This window comes from Varroa jacobsoni, unplaced genomic scaffold, assembly GCF_002532875.2.
Source record: "Varroa jacobsoni isolate VJ856 unplaced genomic scaffold, vjacob_1.0 contig01702, whole genome shotgun sequence".
Classification (NCBI taxonomy): Eukaryota; Metazoa; Arthropoda; class Arachnida; order Mesostigmata; family Varroidae; genus Varroa; species Varroa jacobsoni.
The window spans coordinates 52,058-72,202 of NW_019214677.1; the positions used below are offsets into that span (position 1 = coordinate 52,058).

Here is a 20,145-nt window from a genome sequence, read left to right on the forward strand (position 1 = left end):
CGAGCACGCGTAAATCTGATGTCTGTAAGGCATTCAATGGAGTTTTTGATATCGTTATTTCAGAGCTGGTAGGTTATATTAAATGATGGTATTAAATGGTGATGATATTAAATATATTCAGAACATTGCCTTTCAGCCTAAACAAACACGCATGAAGATCGTGTTTAAAGGAATAATGTAGAGAAATTGTTGCTCTTGAAGAACTATAACAACTTGGGATTGAGACCCATTTAATTATTTCATGGAATGGAGTTCTAAAACCAGTATTGTATAAAAAAAAAAATAAAATTGTTTTAAGTAACAACATTATGGAATTTATTTAATTGCGATTTATGTACATTATTCCACGGATGTATATATACACCAAGCTTTGTATACTCTTTCTGTGAAATAAAGAACATTTACTCTTAATAAAGAACCATATTGCAGTTGCTCTAAGCAGTAGAGGTTATATAGTACGTCACATATCACGCACTTTTGTATTAGGCACGATGGTTTCACTGCCACAAGTGTCGCCTATCACAATAGACTCAGTTGTTTTATTGACCATTTCTGAAGCAGCAGATTCGATATTGTTTACCACGTTCTCCTGTTTTTCATTTCCGCACTTAAGTTCTTTACTCGGTTTAGTTTCCGCAGACGTTTCTTCGGCGTCCCCGGATTGATTCCGTCTTTTTTCACCTTTGCTATCTTCTTCACCATCAGCATCACCTTTTAGCTGAGCACCCTTGCGGGCAGGTATAGCTCTAATTATAGCCTCTTCCCATGTCATTCCATTAACGCGATTTAAAAGAATTTCGAAACAATGATCGATAGTTAGCACCTTGCGTGTCTTCATGTCCACATATCTGTAAACAAGTTCAATTTGCACCGCATTAGATGAAATACTTTTTGCGAACAATTTTACACGAACACATTATTCATTGCTTTAATATAAAAGGTTAATTAGATTAGTTTAATATAAAAGGTTAATTAATAGACTTGTCAAACAAATAAACACTTTTTTCGGTTCGAGAAACTGTAGCTGATGTATATGATATACTTCCGCATACCATAATATCGCAATATAATTGCAAATGTCAGCTTGGAGTGCTGGCCTTCTGAATATGATTCGTTGATAACCTAGGTAATTATACTGTTCGATTTAAGCTTGGGGTAAATAGGAGACATAGGAGACGCCACTGTGCAGACAAAATGTATATTATGATAAGGGTTATTTATAAATATTTTTTATTTACTTGAACACTTACGTGATCCATAAGCACTTCCTTTAGATCATGCATGTTAGACAGTTAAAGAAAACAGAAAGATGATAAGACATATCCAGTTTGGAAATTCTTTTAATTCACCTGTCTAGAGGAAGCCTAGCATGTCGGACCCCTGCGTCAAGCGCTCGCTGGTACGTGACCCCTTTAAGTCTATTGTGGTCGACCATACACCCGATAATGTAGACTTCTGAATCGACAAGTTCACTAAGCTCCGTATCCGAGTCGCCAGATAAATAAACCACCTATGACCAAAGATGAAGGTTACAGTGTTGATCGTTCGACTAAAGACAGCTAAAACTTTTATTGGAATAACTATCTGATGCCGTTATATAATAGCAGAGAAACCGATGTATTATGTTACCGATGCGAATAAAAGATACATACTAAAAATACAAAAAACAAAGGGTTTTTTTTGTTTAGATCTGTTTAACGAGAAGTAATGGCCAGTCCATCCGGATCTATCATTGAATCGATAACCAAAACTACATCTAAATATACTTACTACCACCCTACTACAAGGCATATTTAAAGCAACTTGCCTGATCCCTGCCAAAGTGCTCAACATGATTCGATTTAACTTGATGTACATCCCAATTATCGAAGCCAGGCATCTTTCCAGTCCAGTATTCGGTGCCTTCCAACCCAGTTAAATAGAGCTGTAGGGGACGATCGGCACGGCGATTCATCGCATAGCATCGTTGTGTCTGGAATCATGTAAAGTAACAAACATCTTGCTTTAGCCATTATATTTGAATAAATAATGATTATAACAATTATCATGATTTTTGCGTTTTGTTTCACCGTTTTATATGCCAATGTCACTGATTTTACTATAAACAATTAAAAAGTAAATCCGCTAATTAATCAATCTCACAAACCTGTTTTCCGGCTTTCATCCGTTCAGCATCGGTCATAAGACCATGAACAGAAAGATCAAGAGCCACGCGGACTTTACATACGCTGTTCGCCATTCGGACGATGCGCTGACGTTTCTGTGAAGGCTCTCGAGTCCCCTCTCGAATTTCAGACTGGCGCTTCTTACGCTCAGCCTAATGGCAAGTTACATAAACAAAATTCATTTTTGCTGGCTTACTCATTTTTTATATTTGTTTTATGATTTGATGTGACCATTTGGTGGCAATGTTTTAATTTTAAACTCATCCAAGTCAGTATAATCTGGTTTAATAAGAAGGCTCAGTTTAAAACACACAGATGCACGTACTTTTTTCTCATCGTTTCTCCGCTTTCGGTTGGCAACCCATTCTACCTCTTTCCAAAGTCTTTTTCGTCGGTTTTTCGAAATAGTTTCACTGGCCAACTCAGTTTGCAGCTCTCGCAGGCGATCCTTATCTTTCTCTGGAATAGCATCATCGACTAGATACTCCCCTATCTCTAACCTGGGTTGTTCGCACGGGTTCACAACATTTGTCGCCATTAAAGAAGCCTCTTTTTTGGTGTTCGTAATCACTGAAATAGATATATTTGCTGGGGCCTGCCCTTCACTACCCCCTGAGCAGTTTTCTTTAGTCATTGCTCCGTCCCGTAGCAACAGCAATCCTGTTCGAATGAAAGTATATACAAGATAATTAGACGGATTCGTTGGAAATATCTCATGGGAATATAATGGGCGCAAACATTTTTTTGCATAAAGCCTAAATGTTTCATCCCATTTTAGTAGTTCCAGGATATTTTCAGAGAATACTTTGAAAACTTTATACGAATATTTATTTTAAAAAAATTGTTTGTCAAAGTGATTCTTTTACCGATTGAAGCCCCTTATTGGCTCTAATGATACCAAAAGTTGATAGGATTATAGCATCTTTACTTAATATTTTATTATGGTGGATTGAATGAAACTCTGCCAATTCACGAATAAATGACAGATTTGTCATTAATGTTATGTTGCATTATCCTCCTTGTTTTTTCCTTTTTAGAAAATCGTTTGCAAATCATTGTATGAATCGAATAGGTACCACGCGCTCAATAATGTTCTTGCGTGATGTGTTACAGATGTGAACTCTAAGAAATGCGGATATTATTAATAGAGACAATTATTTAACATAAGTTGAATTTAATAAGCATTATTAAAGTGTTTTGATACTTACGAGTTTTACCTAGTAATACAATAATCTAAGTAAAGAAGTCAAATTTTACTCTTCGAATTACACTAACCTTGTCTGCATCAGGTGGCATCCACGTGTGCACGTAGTTATACCAACATTCCAATCAGAAAAGAATAATAAAGTAGTATAATAGCGTACGTAAACACAGGTAAGCAATTTATGCGCGTTTCATGTAACAGACACCAGGATCTAACAATCTGTATAACTAATGTTGTGTTTTTCCAATAATGCTTCTTAGCACTGATTTTCAACTATTAGTGATTGATAAATTGTTGTAACAAAATCTAGTTGAATTGCAATTATATTCAATATACGGCGCTTAATCGAAGCAACAGGTATTAACTCCAATCTTTAATTTTCTAGCACAGAAGAATACATTTTTAAGGAGCCTGAGAAATTATCTGTCTGGTTCGATCTATAGTTTTGTAGGAAGAAAGCCTGGCAAAAACATCGAGAATATGTCCTGTGGATATTTCGGTATTAGAAGCCATCGAGGCAACAAGAAGTTGGCATCTATCATCGGTGGCTAAAATTTCGTTCCGATCAACCTGCCTGGAAGGAGATAGTGTGGATCATCTGAAAAAACATCGGTTCCAAGCGCATAGCACTGTTTAGTGAATACTGCTAAAGCTGACGTCGTCTGCTTCAAAACTCTAAGGCTCCTGGTAAAAAATAACAGAGGAGCTAAACGTGACATGAGCGAGCGACGTGAAAATTACTCTCCGATAATCTCTGGTATTCATTACAGTCGTTGTAAATGTATCGTTGCTCCATTATTTGTTCTACATTAATTTGCGCATTTCCCTAACATTTGGTTATTATGATGATGGCAAACATAGACAACAAATTACGCCTAGCAGATGATCCGATAGCTTGCCATTTCCCCAATGTCAACATTGTGAACGAGTACATCTCATAATTTCGTATACTTAATGTTAGTATCCTTTTTTTTTCATTTTTTACACGCAACAATTGTTATTAGCAGTTAACACTTACCGAACTCACATGTTTTAATTGTAGCGTTTTAAAGGCAAGATATTGGGATGTTTTGATTTCTTCGTAATATCTTAATGAAGCGCGCCTAGTTTACTCGATCACATTGTGCATGTTTTTACACATTCTTCTTGTGTCATATAAAAAAAAGCAAAATGAACTAGGTAATGAATAGTGATATACTATTTCGTCTGTAGATCAATCGCAAACAAAAGTAAAATGGACACCAGTTTGAGAGAGGTAATTGTGTAGTGCGTTTTTAATCGGACGGCCGATTTCCTGTTGCGTTCCTCGGGTACTACTTTCAGTATTTATTGTGATTATTATAGTAATGTACTAGTAAGACGTATCTATAGGGGGAAGCATTCAAATCAGGGAAAATTTTGACGCGCTATTTGTTGTAATAAACATATGTGCATCAGTCACTCCTAGTACCAAAGGGCAGCTGGTTTTTTTTCTGGAACAACACAACAAACTTGTCATGGCGAACAACAGTGCGCTCTTTCTGGAATTTGAACGAAGATCAGCTATTATGCACTGGACAAACCTTCACCAGAATTAAAAGCTTTCTTGTTTGCTCAAATTCTCGCCAGTTTTTAGCGCTTTTTGAAAATCCTGAGAAAAATTTTTATGAAACAATTCGGACAGTCTTTAACAGAATTCATAATTAAAGGACTCAAAAAGTCACCGAAAGGCTCGAAAGGCCATTATTGTTACACCTAGATTTTTGATACGAAAGTTGTCCACTGTTTTGGAATGAAAACATCAATTGCCAGTTTGTTTATCCAGATGACCTCTGACGGCCAGCCTTTCTGCAGCTTTTTACGCCTTTTTGCACCTTTTAAGTTTCTTCGCTATTTTCAGCTTTTGCATTTTTTAAATATTCTGCCTGCTATAGCCCAAAACTGAATTTTTCTGGAATTTTTATTATGAAGCATAATTTTTTGAAAGGAACCTAAGTTTGCACCTACGAACATTGCGTTGTTATTAATAGAAAGTTATTTGCGGGTTAAAGAGCGAATACTCTTCGAAAATAATTAGTGAATAGTTTAAGTCCCGAACAGAGTCTGTAGTCGCGGTTAATTGTGTCTCTATTAAATAAGTGGCACCGTCAGGAATGGAACTATTGACACATGCAAAGAATTTCGTTGAAACATTTGTTTTTATTTAAATGTAGTCTTAGATTTTTTTCAATTTTAGATGTGCGCCATGTATCTAAAACATACATGTGTACTTCTCTAAAAAATGCTATAAGTAATGAGAGATTTGTAACCAGGAAACGGGAATCCTAAAATGACAGGACGGCGAGCTGATTATCCCAGTTTGTAATCAACATGTGAACCAAAGCATATCATTCACTTTCTTAGAAAAAAGACGAGCAATATTCTTATGAGTAGAAGGGTGATTAACTTGAAACCCAGTTGCAAGAACCGTGGCATACATTTTTCTTCTGTACATTTAGTACTATCTAATCCTTTGACACGTTTTATTTTGCTTTATAGCCTAACGCATCATTCCACGCAAATCTTCAAACTCATCTTTGGCTTCTGAAGAATGACAGCACACGCTTGCTTGATTACTCTTTCTGTAATCACAGAAGCTCTGTTGATCTATTATTAATTCAGTTGAGAACCAGATCAAACTTAGGCTAGAGTTTGACAATACTAAAAGGACTAAAGAGAGTCAACCATAAACTGTGTTTGAAGTATAACTGTATATAATATCGTATATTTCAAAAGCTCTGCACATCATTTGCAGTGCAAAGATGGTAACCGAACCCTGTGTTTTTAGGATTGATAAGTATGTGAGGCGCGTCATGACCGATATTTATTTAAAATTTATATCGGTGTCGATTGTTCGCTCACAATCGCGCATATGATATATGTTAAGCTTACTCTAACGTTATATACATATGATAACTGCGTTGGAAACGAAAAAACAGACTTGTTTAGTTATCATCTATCCGTGGTTTTTTTAATTTCTTCTTTTCTGAAGCCTTCTCTATGGATGCTTGCGAACGGTCTCGTTTTCGTATAAATTTTTTACTCATAGTATCCACTGTGCTCGAGTACCTGAATATTAACAAAAAAGAGATGATGATTAATATTTGTTCATATATTCAGTAGAGGACAGGCGTATCGTATAAACAAGGCCCGCACAGTATAATCTTAAGATACAATATAAGGGCAACAATAAGGGCGTGTGAATAAGTTTTTGGCTGTAATAAGACACGAATTGATGAGGACGCTATGTTACGTTTTACGTGTAAAGCTAAAGAAACCTAAATTTGCGACAGTTCCTTATTATACTATAATATATCACAGCATAGATAAATGAAAAGATACTACCATAGCATATTACACCTCACACGAAAAATTATTTATGATTTCTTTCAAAAACTAGGAAAATGGCTAGTTCTTTCTCCGCGTCATACGTAAGGTGAAAAAATAATGAACAGCTAAAATGAGTAAGTAAATGAGTTATTTCACCTTTCTGCAAATTCCACATCGTCTATTCCGCCCATTTCGCCGAAATGGGGATCTTCGGTCTCCTCTTGTGCAGTAAGTTTCTATTCATACAGCAATATTATTAATTTACTTGTTAGTAATTGTATTAAAAATACTGAAAACCATAGCTTATAATGCAGCACCTCTCCATAAAATTCATGCCTACTTTAATTCAATAGTAAATGTGTTAAATACAAACACAAAAAAGAACGAGATACAGCGCTCCAGTTTTAAGATTTTGAAGTAATTGAGTTTTTTTTACTTGATTTTTATCTAGTCCGATCATGTAAAGGATATTGTTACACCCAGTTTTTAATACGTAAATCTAAGCTTTCAGTACTTAGTATAACTAAATTTCCCAAATGCCAGCTGAGCAGCACCCGACTGGATGACGTCATCCAGCACAACAGACGTACGCTTTTCGTAAACGTTTATCAAATAGCATTGCTTTATTGTCAAAAAAGTAATCAGTCCTCTAGGCATCTGTCTTTATTATTTGTTGACATAGTTTTTGGTAAAACATTACATGATTTGTTGGCTCTTACCTCTATCAAGGGGTTGCGGCCTTTGAAAGACATTCTGCCAGCTACCAAGTCTGCGCAAGGGACGAAACTTCGTTCGTGAATGAAACGTTTCTGCCTGCACCAGCGTCGTAATCATAATTTAATTACAGTACATTTCTAGAATTTCAATATTTTCTGAAGCACCTCTTTATAGGCTAGCATGTTTACTTTTGAGAAGCGGCTTACTTAGGTGGGAATTGTTTCTACATAATTCAAATTCATGGGGTGACAGAGTCTTTACCAAGCGCCGATGTATGAGACTCTATAATTAAATCCGCTTCTTTTCAAAAGGCCCAAACAGCACTCCTAGACAAGAAACATAATCTTAGCAGCGCTGTATAGTATATTTATAACGAACCAAGTATCTGGCTCTATATGTAAACACTGAAAATAAGGAAATCTAGGCAAATGAAGTCACCCTCATTTAAAGCATTCCTTTACCATAGCTTATTAACTCATATATAAAGCTCGAACGCTTTCATACCTTAATTTATAAAATACCATCAAATATCAAATCAGTTTACCTATAGATACCATCTATTTAGGAACTGTATAGATGGTGAACACGGGCTTGGAGCAAAAGGAAAGTTTAAGCCGTTACTAGTAAAGCTTTCTAAGTTGGCAGTTGATACTTTTCGTCTCTAATGCAAGGTATGCCCTCTTAATCGACAACGAATCTTACTTACACAAGACGGCAAAACCATAATTGTTTAGATTAACTCAACCGAATCGGCCTGCAGAGACCTCTTTTCATGCAAAGCTTGCATAAGTAATAATCGATTTGAATGTAAAGTGTTTTACGTACGTGGCTTGTTTCCCCTCAAGCTTCTGAGTGAGACTCGTGCTGAATAGAGCTCGTTGTTTTGCTTCGAACTGATCTTTTTCATACTTCTCCTTTGTGCGTTGCATAAACTTCATTTCTAGAACATTCTTTGATAGCTGAGCATTTCTGTTTCCTGTACTCGAACGAAACATCTTGGCATCAGCTATAATCTTTTAAACCGGTTGGTTCAATTTGGATCGCAAAAAAATAGTATAGGCTGTCGGTGAAGTTTCCTAAACCCCACAGTAAATGTACATGCAGTCTTGAGATTCACTGTTCTCCGTAGTAATATAAAAAGCTTGACTGAAATCTTTAATCCAAAAAATGAAGACAGACACAGTTCTTATAAACAGAGACTTTCACTTTTTCATTATTTGACTCGATATGCAACACAATCGCAAAATTTTTAGTTAACAAAAGCGAGCTTTTCGGTGTATATTTCACTGACAGATCGAAAAGCGTCAACCAAACAATATGTGAATCGAACTGGTGGAACTATTGACATGCCGTTCTGACGTTTAATACAAACCGACAGAAGTTATGGAATCAGCAGACAAAGGCGGAGCGCGCGCGACGACAACGTATTTGACGCTTTTCCGTCAAACCAGCGGGATGAGGACAGGATGAGACAGGAACTTTTTCTATGCCATTATCTTATCATCAGCCTTGGACCTATGTTTACAAATTATCAGAAAGTATCTTATTTTTACTCTTTTTTGAATGTAACTCGACATCGCTTTGAACTGTTATGCCTCTGTGGCTTCCTGTGTACACTCAGCTGGCCAGATGATCGAAGCTGCAAATCATCTGCTTGAATTCAATAACTGGGTAGTGGCTGGCAAGGACCCGCCAGAACTCGCTCCGAAAGACGCTCCTTCCTGTTTTCCAATAGTCGGCGGTGTTCAGTCGTTTGTTTACGTGCTCTTCATTATTCCAGTTGTTGTGGTCATACTGGACAAAGTTGCGGCGGCAGGGTAACAGGTACCGCCGGCAAGGGAAATTGTTGTTAGTGTTGCCAGCAAGTCGCAGAGCGACTAATGATCCACGCTTGTAGAGACAGCTACGTCACTTTCGAAGAGTACATCAGCGCCATCGTTCGTTGGACGTCACTTTACAACCACTAATACTACAGGGATAGCCACTTTTCGGATTGTCCTTGATGCTCCGCTGCGCCTACTGCTCATTTACCTGTGTTTGTCGTTGAGGAAAGTCGTCCTTTCGAGCCCCCATCAAAGACTGGTGTTGGCGTTCGAGTAGATTTAAAGTCTACTTGCTTTTCTTGTGTAGGTAAGTTATGGTATCTTTTCAGTTGCGTGCCATACGCAAGTCTAAGTTCCTCAGAAAAAAGTAAAATTACAGTAATGGCACTCTTGTTAATTATTTTGATCAGGTTCAACACAAGTACACGAAGACAAAATGACGACGAAATACTCACTCGAAGAAGTGCGCAAGCACAACGGGAAGAGTTCGTGTTGGCTTGTGATTCACGAAAACGTTTACGACGTCACGAAGTTCATGGAGGAGGTGAGTGGAGATTTTAACGTTTGACAAAATAAATATATGTTAAATAAATGTAAGAAAAACAATGGGTAAGCCAAGTTGGTATATTATGCGGCAGTTATTGTATATAAAATAGAATTTAGTGCCAAAAGTGTGACAAGTGTGGCACGTACTCAGCGCAACAGTTAACTCTAATGCGACATGCAGGCCTGCGGCTAAAGGAATTTCGGGTAACACCCAAACTTGTCACGATAATAACAGAAGCCGTTGGCAGTTGTAGCAGCTTAATAACAACATTTGGCAGCTGCATATGTAGTGCTTGAGGAAACAAGTAATATTGAAGAATAGAGATTCCTCAACAATTTCTATTGATAAAACACGAATGCACCACCATTTAAGCAATTGTGGTATCAATACACATGTGCCCTTTTTAATAATTCTATCACCTATGCGTAATTACTTTCTGATTTGGCAAGTAGACACCTTGTTTTAGAGCTTACAATTAGCTCCTACAGGTGGATCCTAAATTAGATAGGCTACGGAGCTAAGTTTCACAAAATGTAGATTTCATGTTCGCTTAAAAAAAATTTAAATAACTTTATGCATATTTCATTTACGTTTTATATCTACGATTGCGATTTTTGGTCAATTACGACATATCCAATAGAACATATTCCAGACATTTAGGCCATCAAGAGGACATATTAGGAGGGCAGCGACGAGTGATTTAGCCATAGTCGGTTGTCTATATTCAGTCCGATAGTGGTGTCAGCAATAACTTTACAAATACTTTCGAATAGCTAGCTCACTGAATGTATATTTGAATTTCGCCACTACATTTTAAACCCGATCTTAGGACGTCTACTATATGTATGTCAATAAGTCTTAAATAAATCGTCGTTCCGGTATACTTCGCTAGTGTGGCCTCGCAGAGATTCTTCAGAGGGAAAACAACCCAAATGTATAAAAGCTAAAAGCTAGGCATTGACAGCAGGGCAAAGCTGATCTATCAATGCTAAATGATTGCCAATAATCTTAATAGATGCAGAAATGACTTTTTGCTCATTTTTGTAGTTGAATTCTAACTACAAGTCATGAGGCAGAAATAACAGTATCGCTTATACTAGATACCCTGCACGATCTGTCTCTTTTCTCCCATCATCGCTACTGTTACTTATACCAGAAGTGGCGGTCGTCAAAGACAGCCCTCAGTTATGCCATCCTTGGTGTACCGTATGAGAGCAGCGAAAGAGGACCGTCTATGTAACAAGTGGAACAATCTACTGGAGGCTTGGGTGCCTGCCTAACAGTAGACGCTTGTGTGCCTGCCTAACAGTAGACGCGTCATTAGATGTTACACAGCCTTCATTCCTTCGCTTGATTCTGTAGAACAATAACAATTTTATGGAACAATAAGAAACACATTAGAGATTAAGGGGTTGACGGAGACACGAAGTGCTTATTATCACAGTTGTCGACTGTATCGACCCTAATGGATAAAAATGAGACGCCCTATATTGCTCGTGTAAAACGTATAATTTTTGCGGTTTATATATAATGTCAGTCGAATTTTGATATTTTTGTCCGATCTATATGGCCGTGAATCCAGACGATCATGCACGTCACTTTTCGTACTTAAATGGGAGCTGCAGTTCTATATTCAAGCGTATATAGTTTCTCTCCGATCTTAGAGGATAGTTTTTCAAACCAAATATACGAAGTTCCCTCGATTTAATAGGTGAACAAAATGCGTGCTTTTTTGCACGACTCTTGCGCTGATCCACTGCTGGTTAGCTTAACAATTCTGATGGAGTAGTTGTTTGCTCTTTAACCCCACGCAATGTTTTTATTCTGAGAAACAATAGAAATGGTATGTCATATAGTTTAGGCTGTTCGATTGCAGCAGCGGTTTAAAGTTTATCCTAGATTTCCATAAGACTTTGTTTTTTACCAGAAAATCATATTTTTGGCTATGAAATATAATTGAATGTTGGTGTGTTTCGTGCTGAATAAAGCTAACATGTGGAACGATTTTACCCTCGGTATGCTTCAGTTTTCTAAAAGCAAAAAAAAACCTTAAATGCTCTAACATCTGTTTTTTGTCTATAAAATATCTCGTAGAAGTCATTCGTGTTTGCTGTCAATATTGCTGTTTTTGTTATATATCTATATCGGTTTAGGAAGATGAAAAACGGTTAGCAAATAGCGGTACATTGTATACCTGTGGTGGAATAAATTAGGAAGTTTTATTTAAAAGTGAAAAAAAAGCATGAAGTCATCCGACACAAAGGTTAATACTGATTGAATGGAAAAGGAGGGTTTTATTAACACACAAATGTACAGCTAGTTTATATGCTCTGAATTTAAGTTCAAGCACTGATCCTAGCTCCCAAGAATGAAGTGGATGATAACTTTAATTTATAAGGCCGTGCAGCGACTCGAGGGACAAACTTTTATGCACTTCTCTTATAGTATATGTAATTGAACTACAAAAGTGAACCGTGCCTGGAATACCTCGAGCTCATTCATCGATGGTATCTGTGTATTAGCAGCCTATGTTTTTTGCCCTTTCAGTATAATGAAGTTCGGAGTTGATCTCGGAGGCACCTAGCATGAACTTTTTATGCCAGCATCGTCGAATGTCATCCACTTGTTTTCTGCCGTTGACCCGTCATAACAACCCTTGAACAGAATGCCCTTACGAGAACATGGCGGACCAGGTTACTACTGACGTTAAAACAGCCGCGTTAAAACAAAGCTCAGCTGATTAAAGCTTGACAAAGAGATCACTCTTTGTCTCACAAAGAGAGACAAAAAGAGTGAATAGGGTCCTAGCTTCTAGAAGTTCGTCTTTTTGCTTTACTAGCATGCTCTTGGGCATTTAAGTAAGCCATCGAATAGGGAAGCAATACCTTGATGATTTGAAGTAGCACTGGCTTAATGAACTACTGACCTTCACCGTGTTGTTAAAAAGAATTTGCAACTCTCTAAGTGAAGAAGTTGAATTAGGTGCATTGCTTCGGTGATACCTTTTGAAAACGGCATCGTGTCTTGCGAAGTCAAAAGGTAGCATAATGGATCACATTTGTAAGTTTTCCTAATAGGATGGCCAATCAATTTTTAATTTACGAGAACAAATATAGCTCTCAATATGTAAATCCATCTCTTTTCGCTTTTTTGCGAAGATTGAACCTTCAGTGGTTAATGTGCTAATTTTATGTCGATGGTACACGTTATCCTAACAATTTTTTCAAGTTCGATACCAAAAGCAAAAACTTAGATTATCGGATTAATTGTTAATTAATTTCAGGTTAAGGCTTAACCCCGACTTAGAAACTTTTCTTAACTATAGATGCACATGGACCTAAAACAAACAAACCCTTATTTTCTGTCCATATGTGGGTTGTGTGCGTTTGATGTAGTTCTTCTGTTATAATATAGCATTACAATGTAAATAACACACGGTACAAGCTAAGTTGAATACATGGCGGAATTGATAATTCCTGCACATTCAGATAGTCGGCGAAAATAGTTTTTGATCTGTGTAGACCAAGAGCATTTTCGCCGAGATCCAGAATAATTTTTGCTTAGAAAATCTAAAACAGTAGGTCACGACCAATTTAAATTGTTGGACAAGCTCTGCTTCACACATATTTTCTCATAAAACGGTTTAAACGATAGGGAAAAGGGCCCGGCAACTGTTAAATCCCAAGCTTGAGGTGGCGGGCGGATTGATATATTATTATCGAGGCGAACGGTATCTGACAACCAGTGTATACTCACATGTTGCAAAGTACTTGACTGATTGCTGAAAAATATTGTTTTTTATAGTGTGAATAGTCAGCTTTAGGTCAGTAGCTTAATCAGTGCAGGCCAATGTTAGTTGTGATAAATGCACTTGGTTAATACTTCGACCACGCAGGTAGCCAAAAGCATCACAGACCAATGAATACGCGCGACGAGTAATAATAGTAAGAATAATTACAGGTAGGTTGACCGCCACATAGCTGCTATGCTGGGGTGCAAGATTCGCGCCTATAAGGTCCCTGTTTTAATCCCAAATTAAGGCTTATTACTTTGTGCAAATTGTTTGAAGTATTAATATCAATTTGCCGGTCAGCTTCATTTACGTTGCGCTCCCTATTTTAGTGTATTTAAAATAATATCCACCGCGCTCTGGGTATTAAGCGTTTGGTTGGTTTAGCTACGCTGAGGCCTTACCATTTTTTTACATCTTTTTATGGTGATTATTTTATTAATTCGCTAATTTGCACAATTTTTTTATTTTTATGTGCATTATGTATGCATAAAACTATAAAGCAGACAGAGGTAAAACTAGCGGTTTGAAGATTAAAGAATTTGACTTTGACTAACTGTCATTATTCGATGTTCGTAATACTTATAGGTCCTTTGACTTTTTATTTAGGAACGGGGAACTGTTTTGAAAGTTGGGAATTTGAATATCAAATTTTGTGCTGTTTGTTCCACAAATCGCCCTGACGCCCAGTGTATACATAAATCTCTTTTGGATAAACTGGTCGAATCGGCGTGTATTGTTGATATTCCCATAGCTTTATTTACGAAATAAAATCCGTTTGAAACTTCCTACTGTAGAAAAAATAGCCTTCCGCATTTCACAGAGGCCGTACTACATCAACAACAGGTAGGGCTGTCTCTGTTTGATTTCCTTGTAAAGATATAAAAGAAAAATCTGATTGAGAAACAGGACTGTTGTTGGTAGCATTGAAGTAATATATTTGCTTGCACTGTATGGCCTACACTTGCTAATAATTACATACATCAACTAACAATCCAACTTGGGTTTTTCGTTCTTGTTTTGCCTAAGTAGTGAGTATTTTTCAACAGATTGGTTTGTCTTAAATGGCTGTTGCATTGATAATGTCATTCATTAACAATGTTCTTTGTTCTTTAGTAGTAGCAAAAAAAGTTGTGCTATTTGTCGTATAACGTGAGTTCTGTCATCAGTACCAGGCTCAACTGATATTATAGATACATACGTACACAACTACCTGGCAACGTTCTTATGCGGAAATAAAGCGCATGGCCGTGATACGAAAATGTACTGTCGCGGCGTAAACATCTTTTGTATATCGATATACTGTATTTATCTGGAATGGTCTTTTTAAAATTGCAGCAGTGGAATGTACTGCAAATAATCACAGATAGTTTTTTATTACCCTTCAAGAGTTTTACGATGTGTGATGGTTTTTAAAGATAAATAAAATTTAAAGGCACTCATTTTTAATTAATTTTGTATAATTACTTTACTATATAGTTAATAATCTTTGCTTAATGCCAGAAATGCAAAAAAATGAAAATTGCGTACTTTTAATGTCACAAATAGTTTTCTTGTTATTATTAGGTTGTTCAGTATGACGTGCAAGAGAGTAAATTCCAACTTTCCGAACTTTTTGTACAAGCATAGTTATTTTATCTTCAGTCAAAATATGTACCATTATTGTTTATGACCCTCTGCCATTTGGATAATAACCTATTTATTCTGCCGCTGTAAAAGCCTATGGTGCGAAAGATCAGAGCATCGAAGGGTAATTTTGACGTAGTGTTGAAATTCAGACTATTATTTTGTTAAAAGATAGTCAAGATTTTTTGAAAGAATAGTAATTTGCGGAGTAGTATCTGACGAGTACGATGGGTGACTGGAAGCTTTAGACTCCAACTTCTGCATTTTTGTCAACGTGATTCTTCGCTCGTTCTCACACTGGAACGATTGTGTTGTCGTGCGATGGAAACTGTTTACGTTTGTTTACTAATATTGGTTGTTTAATGCATAGTTTCTTCCCTGTCTGTTCCAATGATTGAAAGTACACAGTTGTCATAAATAACGAACCAGAACTCTCGATGCTGTAGTAAATGGCATCTGCATTATATAGACACTACAAGTTTTATTATAGGATTATATATATAATAAGGGTTAATATAAGACTAGGTCACTGTTATAACATGGAAGCAGCGAGCAGCAAGCGTCTCAACTTTGCTTTACACGAAACACATTTTCTTCTCACTCGAGTCTAAAATTTTCTTGCTAGGGTTTTTTTAACTAACGCCTCGCAGTGTTCCTAGGCTTAAATTTTTTATTGAATACAAGGCTTATAAGGTAAGCTGTTGCCACCGTTGTAGCCAAGATGGGACTCATGTCTCTAGACCACTCGAGTTTTCTAATTTTTTATGTCCCACTGCAGCTCGCTGGTCATCAACCATCCAACTGAATATTTCAGATTCCAGAAAGAAAAACGGCATTCCCAGAATAATAAACATTTCATATTGTTATAAAATAGCGTCATTTTCAAATATGAAATCAACTTTTATCACTTTTCACAATAAACGGTCTAATAAATCGAAATAGCAATCCCCGAATTTAAAAAGTGGTAAGCGAATCATATGATGCTTTCAATAGGAAGTAATGGTTATTAAGAATTATCACGCAGAATTATTACGATTTTCAACTGCAGTTTCAACTGTTTTTCTGCAGTTAATTTTTTTTTTGTAAGCTACAGAATAATGGTGTTTTCATTGGTAAAAGGAATTAAAAAATTGCCGTTAATCATTGCTTCAGGAAACTAGCTCGTAACAAGAAAGAAAACATTTTTGCTTTTGGTTTTGAACCTGGACCACATCCCTTTCCTTCAACGTTTGAGGCAATCGCGTTGTCAAAGTTATATGAACCAGATATAATTCAAAAGTGGTTTATTTAATGTAATTTAGATCATGCTATTTGGTAATGTCTCAGAGATGCGATTATGACAATATTCATGTTTTACTTTATTTGTTAATGCAGCACCCCGGTGGCGAGGAAGTGCTCTTGGAGGTTGCAGGAACTGAAACCACGGAGGCTTTCGAGGACGTGGGCCATTCCACTGATGCCCGCGAACTAATGGTGCAGTACAAAATCGGAGAACTCACTGACGAAGATAAGTCAAAGGTTAAGAAGGTAAGCTCTCACTTTGATTATATGCTATTAAATACTGCTGATGAATGTTAAGCTTTAGAGGACCTTTAATGACTGCTATTTGTTTAAATACATTTTTAAGTCTTCCAGTGTACATTATATGTATACATTATCGATTTATTATGCATATACCGCCGGGTATATACGTAGTAAATTATTATAGATGACATAGAAGTTTACATGATGTTTACATGAAGTTTACAGGATGACATAGAAATAAAGAATATAATTACTGGCTTTCATTGCAAATTATATGTGTGATTTGACTGGCGTTTTCTTTCTTCCATTGATTCTAGTTTATGCGTATATGTGTTTTATTCAGGTGACGGAAAAATCACAGTTCCGCGAGTCATCAACAACTGGAAATGGTGTTTCGTCGTGGCTTCTTCCAGTTAGCGTCGCCGTCGGGGCCACTATTCTGTACCGCCTTTTCCTCAGCTATCAGTCCAGCTAAGCCGTTTTTCTGTCAAATACGCAGATCTGTCACTAAGTGCGTCCTAGAATTACTCTAAGTTTACTGGAGCCGTTCGAAGTTTAACTGGAAGCTTCAGTATACTTTTTTATTTTCGAGGTCAAGTTTTGCGCTAATGGCATATTTACTCAAAAAAACTCACTTTCAAAAATCTGGTTAAGTATGATAAGCGTATGAGGGTGTCTTGACGGCAGCTTTTTCGATTTGGTATTAATAATGAACAAGCAAACAGGGACCATGAAAGAGGTTAGGGTAGTATTATACAATTTGTTTCATCATTTATTACTCTGATTTTAAATGGTATAATGACTATTATTATTAAGAAATGATGGAAAACAAGTTATTGTAAGGCAGCCTCACACGTCTTGTTTAAACGGCATGACGGCATAGAATACATGAGTGGTGAATAAACATATTTTACAGAAAAATGATAACTACACAAGTTGTTTTCTGTTGGAATATATGTTTGTCGTTTGATGAGCACAGCTTGCCCAGATGTTTACCTTCCAATTTACGCTAAATTATAGTCTTACCCTATATATTGCAGCACCAGTTTTGAAAATGGCCCTAAACCTTAAATTTGGTGGGCCCACGAGAAATTTCTATGATGAACACATTATGTCTAAGAAAATTCATTTTCGTATTAAAACTTGAAAAAACTATACTTACAACTTGAATTGCGCGCAAGCTAGCAGGAAATACAGCTGAATTGGATACAATGTAATCCCCCGCAGCACGTTGAGGGAGGACGATGTGCTCACGTGTGGTACAATTTTTCACCACTAATATCTGCTCATTATGTCGAAGTTTTTATTTGCCCGGACATTTCACTGCGTATGGTAGTTGACTGTTTTTGATTATTCCATAAGGCCTGATTCCTTGAAAATGAAGATGGATCTTCAAAATACTTTAGAAAACAACGAGAGAGAGAGAGAGAGAGAGATAATTTTTCTTAATAAAACATTGCAAAACACCTTTGGTGAACAATTGCCTGGTAAAGCTGAACCACGAGCATGTTCAAAAGGCGTAGTGCCAACAAAGAGAGAATAGTCGTCGACATAGACTGACCGGATCCATGTAGGTTTGGCTGATTAAAACTACCATTCTATTAAACACCATTTGAGTCAGTAACATATAGTAGTATCATATTAGCTTGATAGGACAGTTTTTACCTAACAAAAAAAAACGCATTTATCTCGAATTCTAGCAATTATGTATTCACAGCTTTACGCTTTTCTCTTATCTACCGATTTATTTAGTCCATCGTTCCGGGAATTTTCAGGTCTAGTGCTAAAGAACTCATCAAGAAAGTTTCTAACACTCCCTTGATTGTCGAATGTACTGGTATCAGTTTAATTTTTCAATGCTCGGAAAAGCTAAAATCCATCTGTGCGAAGTTTGGGGAATACGGGAGATGCAGGACGGCTGGCTGCTTGAGGTCTTGTAAAGAAACTTTCGCGGTATTTACCGTGTGACGTCTGGGATTGTTATGGAGAAGCACGTGAAATTTGTCTTGGTTAGCGGGTTTTTTTTTAAGAACTTATGCTTCTAGGGCTTAAGCCTGTCTGAGGAAGCTATGTATTCTTTCTCTGCTTCATATCCAAATGGAGCAGCACCCCTTCTTATCCAATAACAGCTCGCCAGTGCCTAACGTTATGTGGAGGCACCGTTGAGACAATGAAAAATCGTGATTTCTTGTGCTCTTCTTCACCGAATTTACTACACAGCAGGGTTTTTAATTCTTGATAAAATTCTAGAAGCTTAAGATGAGTGTTCGCAGCCCATCTTCTCAGATAATTAACGAGTTGTCTGTCGCAGGGAACTGTCATTGGCCTTAAATAGTTGGTCTAGGCAGAGTGTATCGTGCAAGACTGATATGCCGTCTTCGAATTTCGTAAATCGTCTTCGAACATTCTCTCAGCTATCAAGTTGTCGCTGTGCGCGACACACAAATATTTCGGGCTAATTCAACAGCTTTCTTGTAGAAGGCGAAATAAAGCAAGTGCTGGAATTTTTTTTTACGTAAACATCCATCCTCAGAGAGTGAACTAGAGAAAAAATTCACACAATTAAATGACAATAGGTTTATAAAAAATAGGCGATCCCTTAAAGTATGTAGAACAAGTAATAAAAAGAGAAAAGGTACGTATACAAAGACGATTTTTCTTTCTGATAAATTTAAGAATTATTATGCTTTTTTCCCTTCGTTCTGTAAATTGAAATGATTGTGTTGAATCGTATTTAACAACAGTTTATATCGTTAATAAAGGTGACTATTAACCTCTTTTTCGATCTACGCAATCCTTCATGCGACTCCAGCAAGGATTGGCGCTGTTCAAGACGTTTGGAAGTAATCGTCAGACAAGCGTACTACAGTATACAAAAACACCTGAATTGTAATTAACTTGGCGAATTGAGAGCTCTCATACATAATAGTCGTAGTTCCGACACAATTCGCGATCATAACCAGACCCACATAATAGTCCCACATAAAACGTTGATTTTCAGTTCATACGCCACGAACTTCAATCCGCGTTTAATAAACCCAATAAAAGAAAAAAAACTTTGACAAAAGTATATCGTACAGCTGCTGACAACTACCGTTACTGATAAATACGATTCGAACAGCAATACCTGCGCAATGAGAGACGGTACTGCTTTAAATGCCGCTAATTCGACTGTTTCAAATAAGAATTCTGAATCGATCTGCTTTGTATACGAAACAGTTGAAGGAAAATTGGGATAGAAAAGAAGAGTACGCGAAGATCGGTGACAGTTGTAAGTATCAGACAATACATAGGTGCTGTTGCTCATCTAGTCTTTCGTGACATCTGCTAATCCACTTAGCCCACTTTCCTTTCGGGCTTCATTACCTAAGCACACTTACTAAAATTTTGATTGCGAATCT

General features: G+C 36.9%; 3 protein-coding genes across 5 annotated transcripts; 1 reads left to right on the top strand and 2 right to left on the bottom strand.

The window, feature by feature from the left end:
* Positions 1–288: 288 nt before the first annotated feature.
* On the bottom strand, positions 289–4,103 carry LOC111272149 (uncharacterized). Of its 2 annotated transcripts, none has more exons than XM_022853410.2 (6): positions 3,944–4,103; positions 2,491–2,825; positions 2,147–2,317; positions 1,808–1,972; positions 1,350–1,510; positions 289–848 (listed from the first exon to the last, which is right to left on the bottom strand). In XM_022853410.2, exons 1-6 carry the CDS (start codon positions 4,086–4,088, stop codon positions 461–463), a joined length of 1,365 nt encoding a protein of 454 aa, XP_022709145.1. In that variant the 5' UTR covers positions 4,089–4,103; the 3' UTR covers positions 289–460. The 2 variants fall into 2 exon arrangements, with proteins under 2 accessions (XP_022709145.1, XP_086829301.1); XM_086973175.1 differs by having other exon boundaries at positions 3,441–4,023.
* Positions 4,104–5,527: 1,424 nt separating this feature from the next.
* Mpp6 (M-phase phosphoprotein 6) lies at positions 5,528–9,022 on the bottom strand. The gene is made up of 4 exons (XM_022853443.2): positions 8,260–9,022; positions 7,437–7,530; positions 6,874–6,953; positions 5,528–6,456 (listed from the first exon to the last, which is right to left on the bottom strand). The coding sequence occupies exons 1-4, from the start codon at positions 8,427–8,429 to the stop codon at positions 6,333–6,335; spliced, it is 468 nt and encodes a 155-aa protein (XP_022709178.1). The 5' UTR covers positions 8,430–9,022; the 3' UTR covers positions 5,528–6,332.
* Positions 9,023–9,372: 350 nt separating this feature from the next.
* LOC111272157 (cytochrome b5) lies at positions 9,373–17,679 on the top strand. 2 transcript variants are annotated; one of them, XM_022853448.2, is made up of 4 exons: positions 9,373–9,560; positions 9,668–9,801; positions 16,595–16,747; positions 17,088–17,679. In XM_022853448.2, the coding sequence occupies exons 2-4, from the start codon at positions 9,694–9,696 to the stop codon at positions 17,217–17,219; spliced, it is 393 nt and encodes a 130-aa protein (XP_022709183.1). In that variant the 5' UTR covers positions 9,373–9,560; positions 9,668–9,693; the 3' UTR covers positions 17,220–17,679. The 2 variants fall into 2 exon arrangements, with proteins under 2 accessions (XP_022709183.1, XP_022709182.1); XM_022853447.2 differs by having other exon boundaries at positions 9,394–9,564.
* The last annotated feature ends 2,466 nt before the right edge of the window (positions 17,680–20,145 follow it).

Excerpts from the sequence above, each read along its gene's own strand:
- LOC111272149 (XM_022853410.2), bottom strand. The coding sequence starts at position 4,088 with ATGTCACGTTTAGCTCCTCTGTTATTTTTTACCAGGAGCCTTAGAGTT. Across the intron at positions 2,826-3,943 it reads TCCACACTATCTCCTTCCAG|GATTGCTGTTGCTACGGGAC; the intron begins GCAGGTTGATCG and ends TCATTCGAACAG. Across the intron at positions 2,318-2,490 it reads GGAGAAACGATGAGAAAAAA|GCTGAGCGTAAGAAGCGCCA; the intron begins GTACGTGCATCT and ends ACTTGCCATTAG.
- Mpp6 (XM_022853443.2), bottom strand. The coding sequence starts at position 8,429 with ATGTTTCGTTCGAGTACAGGAAACAGAAATGCTCAGCTATCAAAGAAT. Across the intron at positions 7,531-8,259 it reads CTTGAGGGGAAACAAGCCAC|GCAGAAACGTTTCATTCACG; the intron begins GTACGTAAAACA and ends ACGCTGGTGCAG. Across the intron at positions 6,954-7,436 it reads GCCGCAACCCCTTGATAGAG|AAACTTACTGCACAAGAGGA; the intron begins GTAAGAGCCAAC and ends CTGTATGAATAG.
- LOC111272157 (XM_022853448.2), top strand. The coding sequence starts at position 9,694 with ATGACGACGAAATACTCACTCGAAGAAGTGCGCAAGCACAACGGGAAG. Across the intron at positions 9,802-16,594 it reads TCACGAAGTTCATGGAGGAG|CACCCCGGTGGCGAGGAAGT; the intron begins GTGAGTGGAGAT and ends TTGTTAATGCAG. Across the intron at positions 16,748-17,087 it reads ATAAGTCAAAGGTTAAGAAG|GTGACGGAAAAATCACAGTT; the intron begins GTAAGCTCTCAC and ends TGTTTTATTCAG.